Raw genomic sequence first — 21,744 nt, 5'->3', positions numbered from 1 at the left:
CATCTAGTAAGCTTAATGCATCACTATTCCTAGTCATTTACCTTCATCCAGTAAGCTTAATGCATCACTATTCCTGGTCATTTACCTTCATCCAGTAAGCTTCATACATCACTATTCCTAGTCATTTGCCTTCGTCCAATAAGTCTCGTGTATCACTTTATTTTGTTCAGGTGGGATTATATTTTCAGACAAAGATAATGTAATAATAAAATGACATTTATTTAATAAATATTATATTACACTAAACTACAGAGTATTGATTTATTTTTAAAATTTAATAGCTTTTAATAATTAAAGTTAGTTTATTTGATATAGATTGACGACAATAGGAATTATTTGTCAAAACAAATACTTAAGCATTTTTTATAACATCTAAACTTTTTCATAAATTTTGATATGTATATAGAAAGATAAATGTTGTGAAAAAGGATATTGCCGACTCATTAAACAAAATATTTGGCCAGAGGGTTGAGAGTATTGAGATTGGTACCATCTCTGAGAGTATTGAGATTGGTACCATCTCTGAGAGTATTGAGATTGGTACCATCTCTGAGAGTATTGAGATTGGTACCATCTCTGAGAGTATTGAGATTGGTACCATCTCTGAGAGTATTGAGATTGGTACCATCTCTGAGAGTATTGTTCCTGGAGTTAGAGGTCTATATCTTCATACTTTTTGGTTCATAATAAATGGATTTTTTTTTACAGGTGCCACCTGCTTTGGTAAACATTGTATTGTATTGACTAATATTTAAATGATCATTTTGCAGTCAACCTACGAGACGTCGCTTCTTGCTGCTGGATGTGCTATAGATCTAGTGGATGCTGTAGCTTCAGGAAGATTACAAAATGGCTTTGCTATTGTCAGGTAAAGTCTAGGCTGTTATTTATTTATTTATGTATTTATTTATTTATATATTTATTTATTTATATATTTATTTATATACAAGAAGGTACATTGGGTTCATGAGAGTACAGAGACTTGAAGTTTTACATTCTTGTGAAGTCACTAGCACGCATAGTGGCTTCACGCATAGTGCCCCCCCCCCTACCCCGATCCAGCAGTTGCTCCAGGGCCTGGCTCATTTGGAGACTTACCAGGGGAGAGGTGTCCTGTTGGCTCCTTCGTGGCTGTCCCAACCTTGGTTTCAGGCGCTGCTTGGTCAGTGTCCGAACCAAGATGTTTTCCGCGGCTCTGCCTCTTTCAGCAGATCGCACCGGTCCGGTATGTGTGTGGTTCGGTTTAATCCTCCACTCTTCGCGTCTGGTGTTTTTGATGCGGGTCTATCACTACTGTATTTATATGGTGATCAGGTGGCTTTGTTGATGGTGAGCTTCATCTCGGCAACTGTATGAAGTTTCCTGGCGTTCTTTTTGCCATTTCCTTTCTCTTTGTAGGTTGTCTTCTATTTCTGATCGGGTTGTCGGGTTGTTTTGTCCTTTCTTGGTTGTTTCAGGACCATCATCTTATGCCAAATACTATCACCTCGTATTGTGCGGCACTGGTGGAGCTGCTGCAGCTTGCATTTGGGATGGATGTCCCTTTTGCTCCGTTCCGCAAGACTGATGTGCAGTTGTGGTGACGTCGTGCTATTTTCAGGAATAGACGTCAGGAATTCTTGGTTAAATGACCCGATATGACTCCCGAACCCTACGCCACACACCCAACTCAGGTGTGGCAATGAGCTTATCTTATCTAAGTACGAGATCTCACTACTTATATTGCCAGACAAACCTATATAGTTTCAATTGTTGACGATGCAACTTATGATAATTGCCTCAATATATTTGCTGCGCAGGTGACGGACTGCATAGGTTCGGTAGTGTAGTTTCAAGCTGCAGAGATTTTTGTAATGAAATATCCACACCATCTTTCCAGAAGTGCTTGTAATCAATTTATTAATTGTAATTTAAACCTTAGACCAGGTACTAGAACCATTTAACATACTCAGTGTCATGTTTCCCTAAAGTTGATAAGGCAGTTGTTTTGCATCACTGTCTAACAGAGTAATATATATTTTTTAAAATGTGCGATATACTAATTTTTGTACGTAATTATAATTGTTGTTACCATACTGTACAGTGACCCTTATATCTTTGCAGACCACCTGGCCATCATGCTATGGAGTCAGAAATGTGTGGGTTCTGCTACATAAACAATGCAGCGTTGGCAGCTCGGCATGCCTTGGAGAAGCATGGATTGTCACGCATCCTCATAGTTGACTGGGACATTCACCATGGGCAGGCATCACAATATGCATTTTACTCAGATCCCAGGTGAATACAGCCATACACAGACTTTCTAGTTTTGTGTGTGTATTATTGTACATAATTCCTTATAAATCATGCATGGCACAACACATTCTCTTATTTTACTTTGTACTGTACAAGTTCTACAGATTATTAACACTGTCACAGAAAATAAGCAGGAGTTCTTGCTTCTTAACCAAAAATAATCTTCACTACAATAGACAAGTTTTACCAAATGCATGTAAACAATTGTTTCAAAATCCTGAAATATTTGTCCAGTCATCTGGCGGTGAGAACAACAGCTTAAGCATGGCAGCTCCAGTTTGGTGGCAATAAAGGAAACTTCATCTGATATGGCACATCTAAATTGATCAGGAATAGTTAGCTGCTGTTCAAGACTTTCTCCAATATTTGTAATGGTCAAAATGAAAAGAGCATTTCTTTTCATATTCAAAATGTAAACAAAATTAAGAAAATTACAATTACAATAAGAAAATAACATCTGCATAGAGAAAAATATTGCAAATTGGATGCATTTAAATGATTCATAGCCTGGTATTGAGTTATTTAGAATATATTTTATATTGGAGATTCAGGCTCAAATTGAAATTGAAATAAGTTTATTGAGGTAAAATACACACAAAGGGATGAGGTAGCTGAAGCTATTCTCACCCGTGTTCAGTACATCGTGTTAATACATACATAAACACACATCACAAACAATAAACATACTGTATTACCGAACATTCTGAAAGATAAATATATACATTCCTCCTTTACACAAGTAGTAAGGTATCAGACGTACACACAAATACTTTTTTGACCTAGGTATATTGTATAGACAATTTGCAAGAGACATGCAAATAATTCAACAAAAGATTACAGTCTTGGTGCAAAATTCTTATATCTCTCAAGAATATCGTCAACCTTTCCATTGTGACACATTCAGGCTATTTGCTCAGGAACAGTCCTTATCTCAGTGTTTCTATATACATTAATCAACGGACAATCAAGAACATAATGGGCAAAGGTGTGAGACCTTAACATACTACATAGTTTACACTTCATGTCATTATCATGAACACCTATCCCATATTCCCAGTAGTATTTGTACCCAAGCCTGAGCTGCATGTGCACAGAGTCACTCCAAGCATTTCTCCTTTTACCATAAGTGAAATGGGTGTTTTGACTCGCATACATGTAGTGTTGCATGGTTTGACTTCTCTCATACATTATACCTCTCCTCTCCACTTCTGCCTGTGCCTGAATATTTCTGATTTTGCTTCGTATTTTTCTCATTGTGAATTCACATTCGATGTCAACTTGTGGTTTTGATGTAGCACATTTGGCCAAGTCATCCGCCACCTCGTTGAGCACTATTCCAACATGAGATGGAATCCACATGAATTTCCACACTATGACCTTTCAGCTGTATCTCAGTTATCCTTTTCTTACAATCCTCAACTATCTCAAGTAGTTTCAAAGTGTTATATAACAAAGTGCTTGTAAGATGGGACACCACGAGTGTAGCTCTCATCCTTTCAAATGCACTTATATAATTACTGATAGGTAAGCACACTTCAGCAAGTCATTCAAAGCAGCTCCACACTGCTTTATAAAACTGCATATGGAAACAAAACACTTGGTCTTTAACAAAATATTGCCACATTGCCTTGTTCTTACTAAATTACATGCTTTCTTTACACTATTTGTTCACTCATTCACCATGTCTGCCCATATTAGTTATTATAGGCCAATAAAATTATTAAATTAAAATTTTTTTAATTTGACAGTAAAATTACAAGTAATTTTATCAAAAGAAAAGTATAAATGTTTTCCGGCTTTCATTTGTAATTATCACATAATCACATGGAAATGGTATGCAGCTCATAGTACTGTATCTCTCTTCATGATAACATATTACCCCCGTCCCCATGTTCTCACTTGGTCGTGGTGAAAATGGAATAGGGAAAATGCAGTAGGCCTATTAGCCCATGCAAGGCTATTTACTTTTAACCAAATTTATTCCTGTATCAATGTTTAACTCTTGCTTGATACAATCCAGCAATTTGTTATGCAGAAATTTGTTCCATATACCAACTGCATTATTTCCAAGCCACTATTTACCCAGGACTGGACTGGATGGTAGGGCGACAGTTTCGTTTCTTACAGACCAGCATTTCAGTCCCAACCATCCGGGCACCATTCCTTCTCTCCATTCTATCCTAAAACCTTATGAAGACTAAATCCTTATGCTCGTATTCCTTTCAAGTGCTATATACAGTAGTCATAATGGTTTAGTGGTTTTTCCTGATATGCCAGGTATTTTCTGAATTAAAACGAAACCAATTTGTATCCATTGTTATGAAGTTTATTTTATGTTGATATATTTAGTACCTTTTCAATATCCCCTTTGTTAAACCTTGCAACTGGTACAAGTTCACTTATAAGTAAGTAGGGACTCAGGAGGTAGCTGTCTTGCTGTTAGCAGTCCTGGAGATGGCTAGTCATTAGCCAAGGAGGACCTCTATAAGTCTATCAGGCATTATGGCCCTGATAATGGAAAGCCAAATCATAGACCTAAAATATATCTTTCTAGAATTAATTTTCCCACCAATGCCAATGCATCACATGTTGGCAACCATTTTCATTCAGAGAATTTCCCATTGTGGAATATAAATGGCATGTCACTTGCTATACTAATTTTTAGGAAAAAGATATGAAGTTATGTGATGACCATTCTGGTGCATAATCCAACCAAAGAAACAAAATGAATTGCAAAATAAAAATTCTCGTGGTCATTTATGGCAGTGTAAGATTAAAGTGTGAACATTGTATATTGCAGGGTGCTCTACTTCTCTATTCACCGGTATGAGAATGGGAGCTTTTGGCCACACCTACGGGAAAGCAACTACAACTATATAGGTGAAGGAGCCGGCCTGGGGTTCAACTTCAATGTTCCACTCAACAAAACTGGCATGAGGAATGAAGACTACTTAGCCATTTTCCATCAAATTCTTCTTCCTGTGGCTTATGAGGTATGGATAAAATGTTAGAATAATTTGTGTTATATATATATTCAATATATCCAGCTGAGGCCTTGCTACTGTAACCGTAACAAAAATATTAAAAGAGATCGTACATTTTGAATGTATTTCATGTGTCCTACTGTGATTAATACTTGTTTGGAGACAAAAAAGTAAATAAGAAGTATCTTGGTAGAGTATACAAAAGATTCTTCATGTACTTGGCTAAAATTAACTAAAAATTAAATCTGTAATGGAAGCGAGGCTAAGTCTGTCCCATTAGGTGGAAAATACATTCAGGATGTGGTGACATCACCTTCCACCAGCCATCTGTAAGTACCTGCCCAGTAAACCAAGGCAGCTCGTATGGCCATGTGGAATGTTGTAGGAATAAAGGAAGCTGGAAGTTGTGATTGTTTGAAGTGGGAAAGTTTGATTATGTAAGGTTAATCAAGACAAAACTGAAAGTAAGAGAGAGATTGAAGAGTGGAATGAGGCCAGAATTGAAAGGAGGATAAGAAAGAGTGAGAAGTAAAAGCAGACTATAATTTTAATAAATTAAGAATGGCATGAGGCATTAAATATCTTCTCTCATTGTGCAGTTCGAGGTGTTTGTGTGAAATTATAGTTTAAAAAGGTATAGGTGGCAGCTGTGTTTGCAAATTAGGCAAAATATTGAGGAAATTAGATTGATCTGTATATTGTTGCCCTTTTATTAATTTTTCCTTTTTAATCAAGATAGAGATTAAATTTGTAGTTTTGTCTTTTCAGTTCAGCCCTGACCTCATCATAGTATCAGCAGGATATGATGGTGCAATTGGATGTTCGGAGGTTAGAATTTTGTTCAATGAATACAGTTTAGCTTTTCTTTTCTTCATCTCAGACACCTCAGTACAGAGATGAAAACCAAAACATTGTCATCAACATGCAGGGTTGTATCTAGCTCCAAACTACTACTTATTACCCACATAAATGGGAGTTGCCAGGAGGAACAAGGCATCACAGGATAATGATGAAGACAATCTTGATGTGAAATATTTAAGTCACCCCAAACTTAAAAACGTACTTAGTACGCTTTGAAAGCATTTTGGTTTTAAATTCAGATGTACATACTATTTTTTGCATTGTTCATTTCATTATTGTTCTTTTTAAACACGTGTGTATAGTAGTAGACAACGTCTGACTCCTGTTAGCAGGCAAAGTTTTCCCTTCCCATAGCTAATGTTAAGCCTTTCTTTATTAGTTTTTTCTGGAACGTGATTGATTAATCAGTTCACAACCAGGTCCCGAGTAACTGCTGGGTGAACAGGGGGCAAGCAGTTAGGGTTCATGTCCGGTCAACTCTCCCTAGCCAGGGCTCGAACTCGGACGAAATCACTTGTGTGGGGTGAGTGTGCTTTCATTGCACCCACAGGATTGAATATATCAATGTACTCCTACACAACATTATTTTACAGATAATTTCAATTATTCCACACAATTTATAGATTATGAATTTTCAATCCAGAAATCTATAAATAATGCGAACAAGTTTTATAATAAACTTTATAATGTGCTGCAAATATATATGCTTGCCAGATGTATTTTAACCAATCAAGCAATGTCTAATTTGGGATTATTTATTCACAGTAGTCTAGACACTGCCTTGGCAAGTTGATGAGTTCTTAATCAGGCCTTATGTTTTGGTTCTCTTGTACCTTTTAATAGTTTTTATTGTTGTTGAAAGTTTTTCTTATGTACTGAGGTGCTGTTAAGAGATTTTTCTTAATAATGAACATGGTTATATTTATTCATTTCTAGTTTGCACCAGAGATGGTTTTGATCTCATCTGGTTTTGATTCTGCGTTGGGTGATGGTAAGGTAAGTTAAAATACATTTTTGATAACATTGTTGCTTTGCAGAGTAAACCCAAGAGCACCAGTCTTGTTATGGTTGATTATTTTGTATGCTTTTATTGTAGTCTCGTGCACTAATCCAGGTACTCTTTTTATTTATAGTCTTGTATTCTACACTGGGTGCTCTTTTTAATTTAGTCTCGTACACTACACTTATATTTAGTCTTGTATTCTACACTGGGTATTCTTATATTTTAGTCTTGTATTCTACATGGTGATGGTGAGTAAATATCTACATCATCAGGTTTTGTTGGTATACTGTATATCCATTATGTGACAGGTCAACTTTAGATTTCACTTGATAAACTTTGTACAGCATGGGAAAGAGAGAGCATTAATGGTATCCAACAATTTTGCTCATAGAATATCTTACAATTAACACACTCCATCATATACTATTGTCACAGTATCGTGACTTCACACACTACTCACACTTTTCTTTATACATAGCTGTAGATTCCTTGAGAAAGAAATGCAAAAAGCAATTAATTTCACATTTCTTGCCTTTTCCTTCTTCTTGTAGTTGTGTTAACTAATATATTCTCGATATTATGTAACTTGCAGAGTTAACATTATAATTGCAACACCAAATATTTTTATTAATGCATATACTGTACACAGGTGTAAGGTGTAAGAAATATTTTTGGGGATAATTAAAAAAAAAAAAGCCCCAAGAATGCAGAGTGAGAAAGCTTGAAACTTGTACAATTACTACATTTCCAATTCATAGCAGGAGCCTTCACTGAAATATTTGTGTATTTAAAATATTTAAAATAGCCTTCACTAAATAGTGTGCTCTCCTAATATATTGAAACTCTTGTGTACATCATGTACTAATTTCATGTTTGTTTGGCAGGGAGAGATGGAAGTGTCACCAGGTTTCTATGCCCACCTCACCTCTAGTCTAATGACACTGGCTCAGGGAAGAGTGGCAGTAATTTTTGAGGTACTGTATGATGTACAAAACATTGTTATGTCAAAAAATATAAAATAGAAGTGGTGGGCAATTAATGATTTATAAAATGCCAAGTATTTGGAAAGATGGTGAAGCCAGACTGAAAGACACAAGAAGTAAATAATACATTTCTCTTAGATGTTCTCTTTATTTGCTACATATGTTGTGTTCATCTCGGATTGTGATTGTGTATAACTTGGAAAGCTAAGTTCTAACGATGAAACTTCTAATTCACAGGGAGGATATTGCTTGGACTCCTTAGCAGAGGGTACGGCGATGACGCTCAGTGCGCTACTTGGTGACTCGTGTCCTGTATTGCTGGATCCAATCATGGAACCTTCTCCCAGGTACTGTCAATAACCTCGACCTTAGAATTGTCATCTTTGGAACATTTGTTTTTATTTCCGTATTAAAATAATTAAAAGAATAGATTCTTTTGAACTGTGTAAAAAAGAACTGTTTCATCATCATCACTTCAGTACTGATGATGAAACAACATTTTTATAATTGATCTGTATGAATCTGCTTGTAGTTTGTAGCCATCAAGTGCTAATTTATATAAAACAAGAAGCTGTTTGAAAGTTTGTCACTGGTTTGTAAGGAAGACCCATTATGCACTTTAGTGTAACGTTCTAATAAATATCTAAAGATCTTAGCAATGTGGTGCCTCAGACTTTTTAGAAACTGTCTCTTTTGGCAGTCAGTTGCAACCAGGATGATTCAATAACGCACACACAAAGTGCTGATAAAAAATATAGAATAACTGGATTTGGAAGTAATCTTTATTACAGATGACATTTTACCAATAAGGTATTTTATTAAGAAGTAAAAGTAACACTGGACTAGCTGCTTTAACCCTTACACTGCTACAGCCTGGGCTGTAAATGTGGGTATAAGCTGGGGCTGGGTGAAAATATATTTGAATTATGTGAAAATTTTTATTAAATGTTAAACAAATCTCCAACTTATTGGCTTCAGTGTCGAGAAAGTTTCATCTTAATATTTTCAGAAATGGATTTTAGAATTTTTTTTGTTTAAAGAAGAATGTTTTATTGATAAGGAGAACATTTCCTATTAACTGGAACTGAGGGATAATGAAGTAATAAGGAAATGCAAGCACCTGTCTGATGCACAAAGAAGAAGAATAGTAGTTAGAAGTGTTCACAAAGTGAATATGCAGCTGGTGCCTTTATATCATTGCTGAGTAATACAGTACATAATAACACAAGTAATATTAAGTATGTATGTTATTATTATGCTCTATTTTGTTATATATCATACAAATACATTGTCCAATGGTAATACCTGTTACTTTCACCAATATCCACAATTTTTTTTTTTTTTTTAGGGGGAGATTTTTTTTCTTTGTTTATTATCTGATTTTGTTTTAACCTCTACATCCCGGAGAATGTATACCCCTTCCATAACTATGTGAAGATAGTTATGGAAGGGTATGCTTCCCTTGTGCTGCATGCACCAGCCTTGGTTGCTCACTCAGTACCAAGGCTTGCACACCCAGGAATGGTATCCATGATTTTTTTTTTTAATGGTGCCTGTTTACTGGAGCCCTGAGGAAGCTGATGTGACCCCCCATGTGCCCGTGGGACTTTTAAATCTTAAGCGGTACTTAAAAATGCTGTATATTTATATGATACGTGCTGTGCAGGCAGTTAGACCAAAATTATATACAGTACAGTTCAGTATATATGATTTATGCTGTTTGAGGGTTAATCTGACATGTTTGGATTCTACCCACCTTTGTTGTGCCATTTCCATTTATAAGCATATCACTTTGAATTAAATTTGTTAAATCCCTTACAAGTGAAATGATTTCTTAAATAAAATCTACTCTCGACTTCGTTTGACTAAATGGATGAACTAACATATGTGCTCCACTTTAGCATTAATAATCATTCTCCTGTGCAGCTTGCGTGAGTCACTTCTGAATCTTATCTACGTTCAACGAGCATATTGGAAATGTTTCCAGTACCAGGGGTCATTTTCGACACGAGAAGAGTCCAGCGAGTCCATCAAAGACAGACATACGCCTTCTCTAACATTTTTTGGACAAGATGTCAGACCTCTCACATTTCAAACAAGAGACATCCATAATGAGCAATCATCTGAGCTTTTGGAGAGAATTAGGTTAAAACTGACTCAGTTAAAACAAAAAGGTAAGCTATGGATCTTAATTGCTAAATTAGTTGAGGAATTGCTCGCGTGTGCATTTAGAAAAGTTTGTTATACAGTATATTCAATGCAATATTGCTGATAATTTTCTCATAATATGGCAGTCTTTACAGACTTTATTTTAGTTAATTAGTAATGCTACTTTTCTATTTATTTATCTTCCATTATTATAGTTTTTTTTTCTCATTGCCCTCTTGCTTATTGCTGAATGTCATTTTTATAAGTTTATCTTCCAAGTAATTATCACTCCATTTGTTTTCCCTGGTCTGTACATACTAACTCTGTTTCCTTATTTTGACTTTTAATCAAATTAAAAAAATGTTTGTTTATATATCTACAATTTTCAAAAGTGTTATGTGTCAATTTAGTGTAGATAAACTATCTTTAGTATACTGTTTAGTGTTTCATAGTTGCTTGAAATATTTTTATCCTTTCCAGAGAGGACTAAACCTGTCCCAAAAAATAGGCTCTGCTTGGTATATGATGAAGAAATGAGTAATCACAAAAGCTTGTCTGAGCTGTAAGTAGAGATTAATATATTTTCATGTTTCAATTTTGATATGTTAAACAAATGGTTTAAGTGATTATTTAGTATTTAACTTGTTCTATAATGTTGGCCCACCCCTTGCATGTTGAAGGTAAGACAAGGAGCTCCACTATGCCTTCACTGTCATCTTAATTAATCACCAACTACACCAACTTCTCTACATGCAGGAGTGTATAAAAAAATACAATTTTAAATACAGTATGTTACGAGCCAGTATCTCATTTTCTTTCATGTATGCATTTTAAACACAGTATAGTGGACCCCTTATATAACACATGTTTATATAGCACATTTTACTTAGGTAATTACTCAAGACTTACAAGGTTATGTAGTAGTGTAGTGGGCTACATCATTGGCTCACAACTGTGCGCACACTTCCCACTCTTGCCTACCCCATTCTCACACCAACCTGTCCTCAAATAATACACTGCATTTTGTATGCTATGGTCACCAGTGGACAAAATATAGGGTGCTACAATATGTAGCAGCTCACAGACATCCACATTTTTATGTTTTGGCTGGTTAGGTTTGGTGGGTGTCTTGAGTTAGCACATTTTAGTTCCCCGTATTTTGTCCGTTGTGACAACTCGGTGGAATGGGCTACTCTCTCTCGCCCACCATCATACATCCAGTGTCACAAATTCACGTCATCACCCACTCTCAGAATTGTAAGTGAATTGCATCGAAGGAAGAAGTTGTGTAATCCACTTCCAACCACAACTTTTAAGAATTTTATGGTCATGAAAGTAAGGTACAGTATATAAGTAAATTTATAACTATAAATTTGAAAAAAAATTATTTGTTCAAAAAATTTGCTCTTTCAGTGAACATCCAGAAAGACCTGAAAGGACAAAAAAAATCTGGGAATACTTGAAGCGTTATGGCATCATAGAGAGAGCATCAATTCTTCAGGCATGTGGCACTTACCCAGTTTTTTTTTACTTCAGTGTGTAGAGTGTACAAAAAATACACATTACTGTAACATGATATATCAATGAGAAAATCTGTAGGAGCCATTTGGAGGGTTTGAACCTACATTCTGGGTACCCCCAAGCACATGCCTTAGGTCACTACACCTTGACATGGTCAATTTTTTCAATGTGTAGAATTTTCTTGAAAGTTAGGATATCATTCTTATTATAACTTTCTGAATTATAGTTAATTGAAGCACTTCTTCATTCAGTAACAATACACACTATACTGCATTTTTATTGTAAACCATCATTCGTTTGATTTCCAGTCGCGACGAGCAACTCGGGAAGAAGTGACACTTGTACACACCACAGACCACGTGGACTTCATGTTTAACATGGGATCTTTAAGTGATGAGGAACTAAAGTCTCTGCAGGATAAGTACAAGTCTATTTACTTCCACTCTATGAGCAATGATGCTGCTCTACTGGCTGTTGGTAGTCTTCTGCAGGTAAAACACCTAGATTCGTAACCCATATATCAAATGTTTCATTTTATATCTGCTTTGATAACATATATTAGGATTTTTTAATAAAGTTCTGTACAGCTGTATTGCTGTTCATTACAGTGCTAAATATCCTATTCTTTTATTAATTAAATTTGATTATGTAACAACAACAATTCACACAAACAGAATTTATATTTGGGCTTTCCTTGTATAAATCTTTTCGTACATATATATACATTATCATTACCAAGTTTCTCCTTTTCATGAGGTCGGGAGGCATCAACTTAGAGAAAAAGCCCGAGAGTATGTACAGTACTGTACTAAAAGAATGGTATCGAGATTAAATAATAGCAAATATAAAATGATCATTCATAGCATCCACAACTTGTATCATTAATAAACAAGCACTGCTACACTGTAGTCATTTGCAACAGAACCTCACTGCTTCATAGGGCCAGGTGTACAGTGCTCCTTATTAATTACAATATATTCACCACCATTTTACAAGCTGCTTCTACCCAACTTTGACCCTTACCCCATATCCCATATGCTATTCACATTTACTCTCCTCTTCCTCTCACACGTGTAATCATCTTATCACTCACTTTTTAAGTCTTTGTCTCCTTCCTTCAACCTCTCTAATATACACTCTTCACCAGTGTATCATAATCCAGTCATTCAACTTGTCAAAACCACACTCCAACACTCCTACACACCCTGCCTCACAGACTCACACATAGTCCCTATTCTATGAATGACAGGTGGGAAGAGCTAATAGGGAACCTGTGTTAAAGAATGATGAATTTGCACCACGTCAGTCGTTTGTTCATGAAGTATTATCTGTTTGGGGGCAGGAAGGGTGGGGTGGAATTGATATCTCACACACACACCCACCCACCCACTCACATAAACATACACCCCACCCCATGCATCCCACCCAACCCTACTCTCACACCACCCATACAATACTGTACTCCATTTGGCTGCCACATGGACGTTTGCGCTGCCGTGAAATTCAAAGGGATGCTCCAGCGAGTTAGTACAATGATTTTATGCATGAAGGGGGTACATGGGGACATGGGAGAATGTACGTAAGGAGAATGTTCGTGAAGCAGGAGCTCCCTGTATTAGGGTGTCATTAACGAAAACAGTCGTTTATTCAGTATGTATATGTATGCTTATCGCTATGTGCACACCATATATTTGCTTGTATAGCATCACTATTTATGTAAGTCTTGTAATTGCATTTTACAGTACTTTTATTCTGTTACATTTTTACTATTATGATATTTTACTACACTGACTATTTACTAGTCATTATAGTACTACTGTATAGACAAAGATACTTGCCAGAGAGTCTGTCAGGTAGATGGTGCCTCTTGCTATAACTGGCCCTGGGTCTTCCAGACAAGTACGATGCTGGTTTAGCGTAATTCTCCTGTAACTGAGCAACAATGGCACCACTACAGTTGAACATTGATGTTTTCTGTCTCATTTTCACTAAGTACATTTCATTCGACTTAACCATAGTGATATTAAGCAGGTAGAAAAAAGTTTCTTGTGTCTGCATCACGAAGGCTTTCAGCACTAGCACTAAGATATGATCATTAACACCAGTCAGTAAAAAACCCAGTACAGTAATATAATTCTCATCAGCTTTAGTTACTAGAATTTTGCTAAACTTGACAACATACTGTACTATATTATAGGATTCTGTAGCATTCTGGTCTATGTCCTTTGCTTTCAACCATGGGTCCCGGGTTTGGTCCCTTGGTGGGACAGAACCAGTTTAGTATGTTTCCTTTCACCTGATGCCTCTTCAATTAGCAGTAAAATGGTAACCAGAAATTAAGCACTGGTTGTGGATTGCATCCTGGTAAAGGTCATCAGTTTGCCTTAGGGGGACCTTAATAAGCTTTACAGGTTACTAGCTGCTAACATAATCACATCCTTCCTCCTCTCACTCTTCCTCCTCACTGGCAACACTATCACTATCATTACATTTTCATCAAACTCTCACCTTGTAGCCTCAAATATGACCCAGTTGGCAACTCAAGGAATGAATGAATGAATGTATCACAAGTTTGTGTTTGTCACCACTCGCACCTTCACACTTGTCTTGTTGTTAGTCACATACTGTATTACTGCATGTGATATATTCTTCTTCATCACTTGACATCTTTCGATTTTACTGTGGTGTTAATGGTCGTTACCCTCGCGGGTACTACGATTACTGCTGGAAGGTGGTGCATGCATATATATGTATATCTTTACATTTAATGTATGTATTAGTAATACATAGTTTAATTGCATCAGTTTTTTAATCTAAAATCATTGTTATTTCTTCCTGAGATGCCATTTTCACCCATTATAGTAAAGTCAGAATAGACCCCCGGGTCTATTCTGACTTTACTATCAATCTATCATAATTATTCTTTAACACCTAGGAAGTTATACATCGTACCAAATTCATTCACTAAGTAATCTTAAAAAAAATATTCCATTTAATATTCTGTTGTAGATTGTTTCACCTCAATTGCTTTTTACTATTAGAATGTGTCCCTAGTTATATTTTTTAATCTGTAGGTTGTGGATAGTGTGTGCAGCGGTATGACAGACCGGTGGCATTGGTGTGGTGCGTCCGCCTGGGCACCATGCTGAAAGGAACCATCCTTATGGCTTCTGTTTTTATAACAATGTTGCAGTTGCTGCCAAGTATGCTCTCAAACAGTATGGATACCAACGGTATGCAATATTTTAGTGCTGTACAACACCATGAATATTAAATGGTTATATTAATACTTGCTGCCACCTGTCTCATTTTCTTGGCACCACAATCTGTGTTGCTTTACACATTATTCCCATTTGCAAGATTTTTTATGTAGTAGGATTATAGTGATGGGTTTGATTCTTTATTAATTTTACTAATATGCACTTATTCCTCTAGTAATGTGTCTCTAGTTGAGAGCAATATCCTGTGAGACTTTGTAATTTATTCTTAAATGGATTAACACTTGGCATCGGCAAGTGATAACCCATGAAAATTTCACCAGAACTCTACACTGAGCAATCCCATACAATTTATTTAACCAATGAAGTCTCTGTAATCTACCTTTAAGGTCCATAATCCAACACTTAAAGGAAATTTTATGGGGGGAGCCCCGTCGGCTCCCTGGAGTTCTTGCTTACCAGGGATCACGAGCCAGAACCTGGCCTCCTCAGAGAGGTACGAGGAGCAATGGCCTATAGAAAACCCTGTGTGGTTAGAAGCATTCTATGTCTGCCATTGCCCGGGGTCTTGTACTCAGAAAGATAGGTGCCACAAAACAAACCCCTATTCTAGTGAAAATATTGCTATCGAAAGCCGAACGAGTGGACAGAACTCCCCTAAATGAAAACTAGCAAACTAGCATGACGTCATCACGTCGTCAGTGCCGCCATCTGCGCAACCTCCCCCCTCGCCCTAGTCTTCCAGGGACTAGCCTAGGAGGGGGAGGGGGACCCCCAGACTCCCACGCTGGCGATCCCACCGACAGTTCTTGGTGATACTGGCTGGTCAGGTGCCTCTGGCTCCGGTTTTGTTTATTACTGTGCCTTGTGGCATGGTCTGTCTCTACAGGTGGTGTGAGCCAGGAGTAATATTCTACAGTACTCGGGCTGCATGGGCCTAGGGTTTCCTTCCCTAGGTGCCTAGTAAGTACTGCCCTTGGGGCTTGTGGCCACCTTTCACAAGTCACCTTGGGATCTACCCCCACTATGTTTTTTATGGCTCGGTACTGGGGCCTCCCTTGGAGTCAGCTGGGGACTTGTTGCCCTTGTTTGCCTCTGGGTAGGAGGTAGATTTCGTCACTGGTAGAGGCGCAGGGTACTGCACAGCTAGCTTTCACCTATTATAGCGGCCAGCTCTCTTCCGCCTGGGTACGTTGTCCTCGTGTTGGTTTTTCTTTTGTTTTTGTTATCCTGCCAGGTGGGGGTAAAGTCTCTCTTCCTAGAGACTTTACCATGACCGTTTTTACCATTATATATATAGACACACACACACACACATGTATGTGTACGTACTTATGTGTACGTACGTGTACGCACGCGTATGTACATGTACGTGCGTGTACGTACTGTATAATACTTATATGGAGATCTTTTATGGTTTCCAATGTCCCCATAATTCAGATTGTGAAGTAAATTTAGTTTTCTATTTTTTTCCCCTACCTCAGTGTGTTAATCTTGGACTGGGATGTCCATCATGGCAATGGAATCCAGCATTCTTTTGAATCCAATCCACAAGTCCTCTACATATCCATCCACCGCTACGACCATGGTCTCTTCTTTCCTTCTTCTGAAGATGCCAACTATGACCAAGTTGGCACAGGAGCCGGGGAAGGATACAATGTCAACATCCCATGGAACAAGGTATTTACCCGAGACAAGAAATGTATGAACACATGTTACTAAAATATTCCCAGCATTCCAGGGCCACTATATAAATAAATGTGACCTTCAAGACACTTTATTTGTCTTACACTAGTTTTATAGCAGAATGAAATACAAGCAATAGATCTACAATGTCATTTGGATGCTTCCATATTAATTAGCGTTTGTTATGCTCTGCCTGGTCTACACTTTTTCAATTTAAATATTGTCCTCAATGTATATACTGTCTTCAGTGTATATATTATCCTCAGTTTATGTATTGTGTACATGTACATTGTGCTCATGTACATGTACACAGTGTATATAGTGTGTTCAGTATAAATATTGTTTTCAGTTTATATATTGTCCTCAGTGTATATATTGACCTCGGTATATATATTGCCCAGTGTATATATTGTCTTTAGTGTAAATATTGTCATCCAGAATATTACTCATGGTTTTTCATACACAAATCAATAACAAATAAATGCAAACTGAAAGTAAAATAAATGAATATTTAACACCACTTTATCTTCACTGAGGACTCTTGTTAGCATATGGAAGATGATGAGGGAGGGAGGGGAGGTGTTAGTGTTTGCATGGGAAGTTCCTCGCCATTATAACACGAGGCAGTAATGACATTTCTGGGGTGTATCTCTTCATACATTTTGTAGCCGTACCACTAGGACCTGGGTGTGGCTTGCTGCTTGTTTGTCTCGCTAAGAACGTTTCAAGACACTTGTTTTTTTGCCTGTTTTAACAATTGTCTGTAATGAGACATCATATTGTCATTAAAAAGGTTAATGCAACTAAGTTCCTTGTGAGTGTTGTCTTGTGTACAATTTGCATATGGTTTCTAGGGGTACCAGTGTGTAGATGGCAGGTCGGTCTTCTTGAAAGCTTATCATCGTTACTATAAGTACTACCTAAAGGATAAGCTACTGTTTTATACTGTGAGCTCATAGTAGATTTGTAATAAAGCTTTATGGGAGTGGATTGCTTCCTTTTACAGTTGTAGTTCTCCATTATACCATTTTTCTAAATATCTTCTGATATGGGTGTTGACGTCTCTATTTGTGTACCCGTTGCTTGTTAATACTTGAAGGCTCCTGTCCAATTCCTTGTGGATGTTATGTCAGTGAGAACAATGAGTAAGGGCTTTGCATATAAATGAGTTTTATCACATTAGTCTTATATCTGTGGGCATTCAGAGTGGCCATTTCTTTCTTGTCTAACTTGTGTTTTCTGGAGGTTTTTCCTGAGATTTGTATGTAACATGATTAGCCTTCAGGCAGAGAACCCTATTGTTGCAACTATGTGCTACCAACTGAGCCTTCAGAAGTATTAGCCAGGTTGACTATTTGATAATTTATGAGGAATGCTGTCTGACCGTCCTTATGATGCCAAGTGGTGCATAGAAAGCCTTTGACTTTGTTACAGTGAATCTTTAGCAGGTCATTCCATTTGGAAAGATCACTGATGTACTGGTGCGAGTGTTGACCTGCCTTGATTGTTTGAGATCCTGTCCATGAAAGCAGTAGGATCTTGCCTTAAGGAACAATAGAGTCCTGTGCTTAGAATGAGCTCTTCAGCATTTGCAATGCCTGAATTTTTAGTCAGTTATTTTAAGCATTTATTGTTTTTGCATTAATGACCTTAGAATTTTTCTTAGTTTTTGCTTATTTATTATGAAATATGTTGTGGCTGGATGTATTTACTGATACCAGTACACAGAATTCAGTTAATGTTAGTTCTCGAGATATTACACTTACAGTATAAGCATATTTGGTTAAGTGATGTCTGCTGTATTACCAGAGACATTTAGATATACTGTGCTGTAAATGATTGTATTGGTATGTATTTTAATAATTATGAGTTGTTTATATCAGTTAATATTCATATGTTAATGTGCAAGATTACTAAAGTATGTATTTTTGTTACAAAGGTACCTAGACAGGAAAGGCTGGTGGTAAGTAATGTTGTACTTATAGAAACAAAAAGTTGTTTGCTGAGGAACTAGTAATCTGATCTTGGCTTAAATGTAGTACTGTAACCAAATTATTGGTCTGTAGGCATATTGTCTTGAAACTGTATAATCTCAATTTAATTAGTTTTATTTAGATTTTTTATTTAGAAGTATTGCTATGGTAGAGATTGCTAAAGTCTTGCTTATAGCTATGACATGTAATACTTAGGAATCAAGTACAGTCAAGTCTTGATTATCCAAGGAAAGTAATGTTCACAGGCATCTTGGTGGATAATAACCTTGGTTGCTCAAATAGTACAGTACATGTCTCAACACAGCAAATGTAAACCATAAGTAACATTACCTAAGCTTAAACAATATTTTTACATGAATAGCTATCTGTATGGTAGGTGTGTGAAGATATGGTGAACATTAAAGGTATACTACTGTGTTGAATAAGGTTTCTGCACTCTCATTCTGATGCTTCCTAAAGTAAGTTTTGCTATTGTTATTGCAATCATGCAGCATGACAATGACACTACTGCAAGGATCTTTTCAAGCTGTCTTTGCAGAGTCATTAAGATGATAGGACGTCACTAGAAAATTCTTTCCACTCCAAAATGATCAATAGAAGATCTCTTATAAAAATAAAGCTGTCTTTAACCCTCTTCTTCTTGACATTGTAGATAACTGCTAAGGTAGTGTTGTGGTTAGTGGCCAGTTTGCATGTTTGGAAATCTTAACTTGACTGCTACCAGGCAGCAACACCATACACACACCCAGGTTATCACACCTGACATTCCCTTCACATAATTTCAAACTGCATCCCGTGTCAGTCGGCAGGCATGTGTCCAAAATTTTCTGAGAACTCGGGCCAAGGCACCAGGCTTCTTTCCCCAGACTATGCTCAGGGGATTTCAAAACTGGTGACTTGTCTCAGGTCTTGAGCAACTTTGTTTGTGTCCTAGTGTTTGTTATTCATGACGAAACACAGTGAAGAATAGAAGCATGTCTAACCAGTTCTGTAGCTGAGGTCACCCGGGTATTGTTTCCTCCCTATTGAGTTTAAGGTTACTTCCACCCATGAGCTTGTGAACCTTTTCTTAAGCTCACTGGCACTCATGGATAGTGGCAAGGTTGTTCAAGGTTTCTTAGTACAGTACTTTACTGGTAATTAACTAGAGCATTCCTTTGGTGGTTACCTGTAATGATAAAGGATGGAAGGAAAGGTGTTATAGGGCTTCAAATTTGATACTAACAGTTGGTCATGATGGACTGGAAGAGACCATTGCATCTGGAATTCTCCAGTGACACTCTGGTACTTGTATGGCCTTGGAGAGACAGCTTAGAAAGGTGTCAGTAGCTCGAGTGTAGTACAGTATATTGACCTACCTGACGTGTGTGTGTGTGTGTGTGTTGGTGTCCAATGGACATTGTACAACTTTGGGGACCAGCACAATGATCTGCTGAGAAAGACATTTTTCATATTGCTGTACTCTTAAGTATGTTTTATTACACTTGGACAATCCCTGAGTAGTAACACAAATAACATGTACAGTTTTTACGTGCGTTTTCTATACATAGATATACAATACCATTATCTGCATACTGTACAGTACTTAGAAAAATACCATGTAGCACTTATATTTTCAACACATAAGTGCTCTCAAATTTTGCATGTTACCTTTCATAGAGAGCATCTTAGGAGTGCCTGGCTCATAACAGGTCCCGGCACCAATTTTGAAGTCCAGAGTTACTGGTCGTGTATTACAGGATTTGTTTTTAACTTTTTCATTTTTGCTCTGTACTCGAAAAACCGTCGATCATCAAAGAAAACGTAAATAATAATTGTATCAGGGAAAAAAAGAGTTTAAAAATATTGCTTATACTGTATTTGCTAATATGAGAGTTATATCAAATGTGTAAAGCAGGGGACAGCTGAAATTGCAGTTAACCCTGTAGTATGTCATAATTGGCTCAGTTATTCATTGCCTTGGAAAATCAAGATGTAACACATAGGAACCTCAAAAATCTACACTATGGTAAGATTACTGTTCTTTGGCAACTGTAGCAAGTTTTTCCTGTTCCATGTGGATTTAAACTCTTAGAAGGTTGAAGTATGGGGATGTATCTGGAGGAGAAGCATAATAAACTGTCAATTACAGAAATAATTAGAGGTAAAAAGTGTTGGGAAAACACTTTAGCAATCTTAACAAAATGTCACAAATTCACAAAAGTTTGTACAGTACTAGATAATAAATTAAGCAACTAAATTCACTGAAAATATATTAATCATATAGGAGTGTCGGGGACATAATGGTTAGTGGGGGTGGGCTCCACCTGGTGACTGGAGGCAGTGGCCAGGTAGACAGCTGGTGGGTTGTGAGAGCACTTCTTGCTGGTGATTGTGGTTCCGGGTAGAACATAGAAAAAGTTTTGAGTGTTTTGGTGAACTTTCTGTAGTCTGGGTTGACCTGAGCTTTTCTCAATACCTCTCTAGCACCAATGGGATTTAACAGGTTCATTGAAAAGTTCCCGGCTGCATCAGCGTGAAACATCACCTGGCCTGATTATTGTAGTCCTGTCCAAAGAGACCTCCACCGATTTTGGAGTGTCTTGCTCGGAAAGGAATTTTTCATATTAACTTAAAACCTGACATTTAAATTATTTCATATTAAAGGCATTAAAATAGGAACAAATGTAATCACTTATTCTGATACAGGGTCAACCCAGATTTGCTGTGCAGATTGAAAATTTGTCTTCTGCTCCAGACTGATAAAATTGTTCCAGTAGCAAATTCTTTGGGAAGTTTTAAGGTTATCTGTATATTGAAGTCTGTATTTTTGAGGTTCCACTGTACTGTACTTGGAAGAGTTCAGCATGTGAACTGCAATTTTGTGTTACTGTAGTGTGTTGTTTAATATAATTGTCGAAAAAGCAGCTGTTTAGAGGTAAATCTAATACAGTATTTTTTGTAAATAAACAATCTACATATTAGATGTGAAAAATTATGTGAGTGTGGTGTTTTTTCTAGTCATAGTATTGTGACCTTTTAGTTATTATAAATGTAAATTTGTTGATGACT

At 36.9% G+C, this 21,744-nt stretch overlaps 1 protein-coding gene across 1 annotated transcript in view; it reads left to right on the top strand.

Moving 5' to 3' along the window:
• Window positions 1–21,744, top strand: part of HDAC6 (histone deacetylase 6) — a 51,497-nt gene that overhangs the window by 11,529 nt on the left and 18,224 nt on the right. Inside the window, 14 exon segments of the mRNA XM_069328972.1 lie at window positions 771–868; window positions 2,104–2,277; window positions 5,096–5,288; window positions 6,048–6,107; window positions 7,077–7,136; window positions 8,028–8,117; window positions 8,364–8,473; window positions 10,053–10,300; window positions 10,755–10,836; window positions 11,688–11,775; window positions 12,104–12,286; window positions 14,870–14,899; window positions 14,901–15,028; window positions 16,498–16,693. Coding sequence (XP_069185073.1) covers window positions 771–868; window positions 2,104–2,277; window positions 5,096–5,288; window positions 6,048–6,107; window positions 7,077–7,136; window positions 8,028–8,117; window positions 8,364–8,473; window positions 10,053–10,300; window positions 10,755–10,836; window positions 11,688–11,775; window positions 12,104–12,286; window positions 14,870–14,899; window positions 14,901–15,028; window positions 16,498–16,693 — 1,740 coding nt within the window.

This window comes from Procambarus clarkii, chromosome 22 (assembly GCF_040958095.1).
Source record: "Procambarus clarkii isolate CNS0578487 chromosome 22, FALCON_Pclarkii_2.0, whole genome shotgun sequence".
NCBI lineage: Eukaryota > Metazoa > Arthropoda > Malacostraca > Decapoda > Cambaridae > Procambarus > Procambarus clarkii.
The sequence above is the reverse complement of the archived record's forward strand: the minus strand, read 5'-3'. Positions and strand labels throughout refer to the sequence as shown.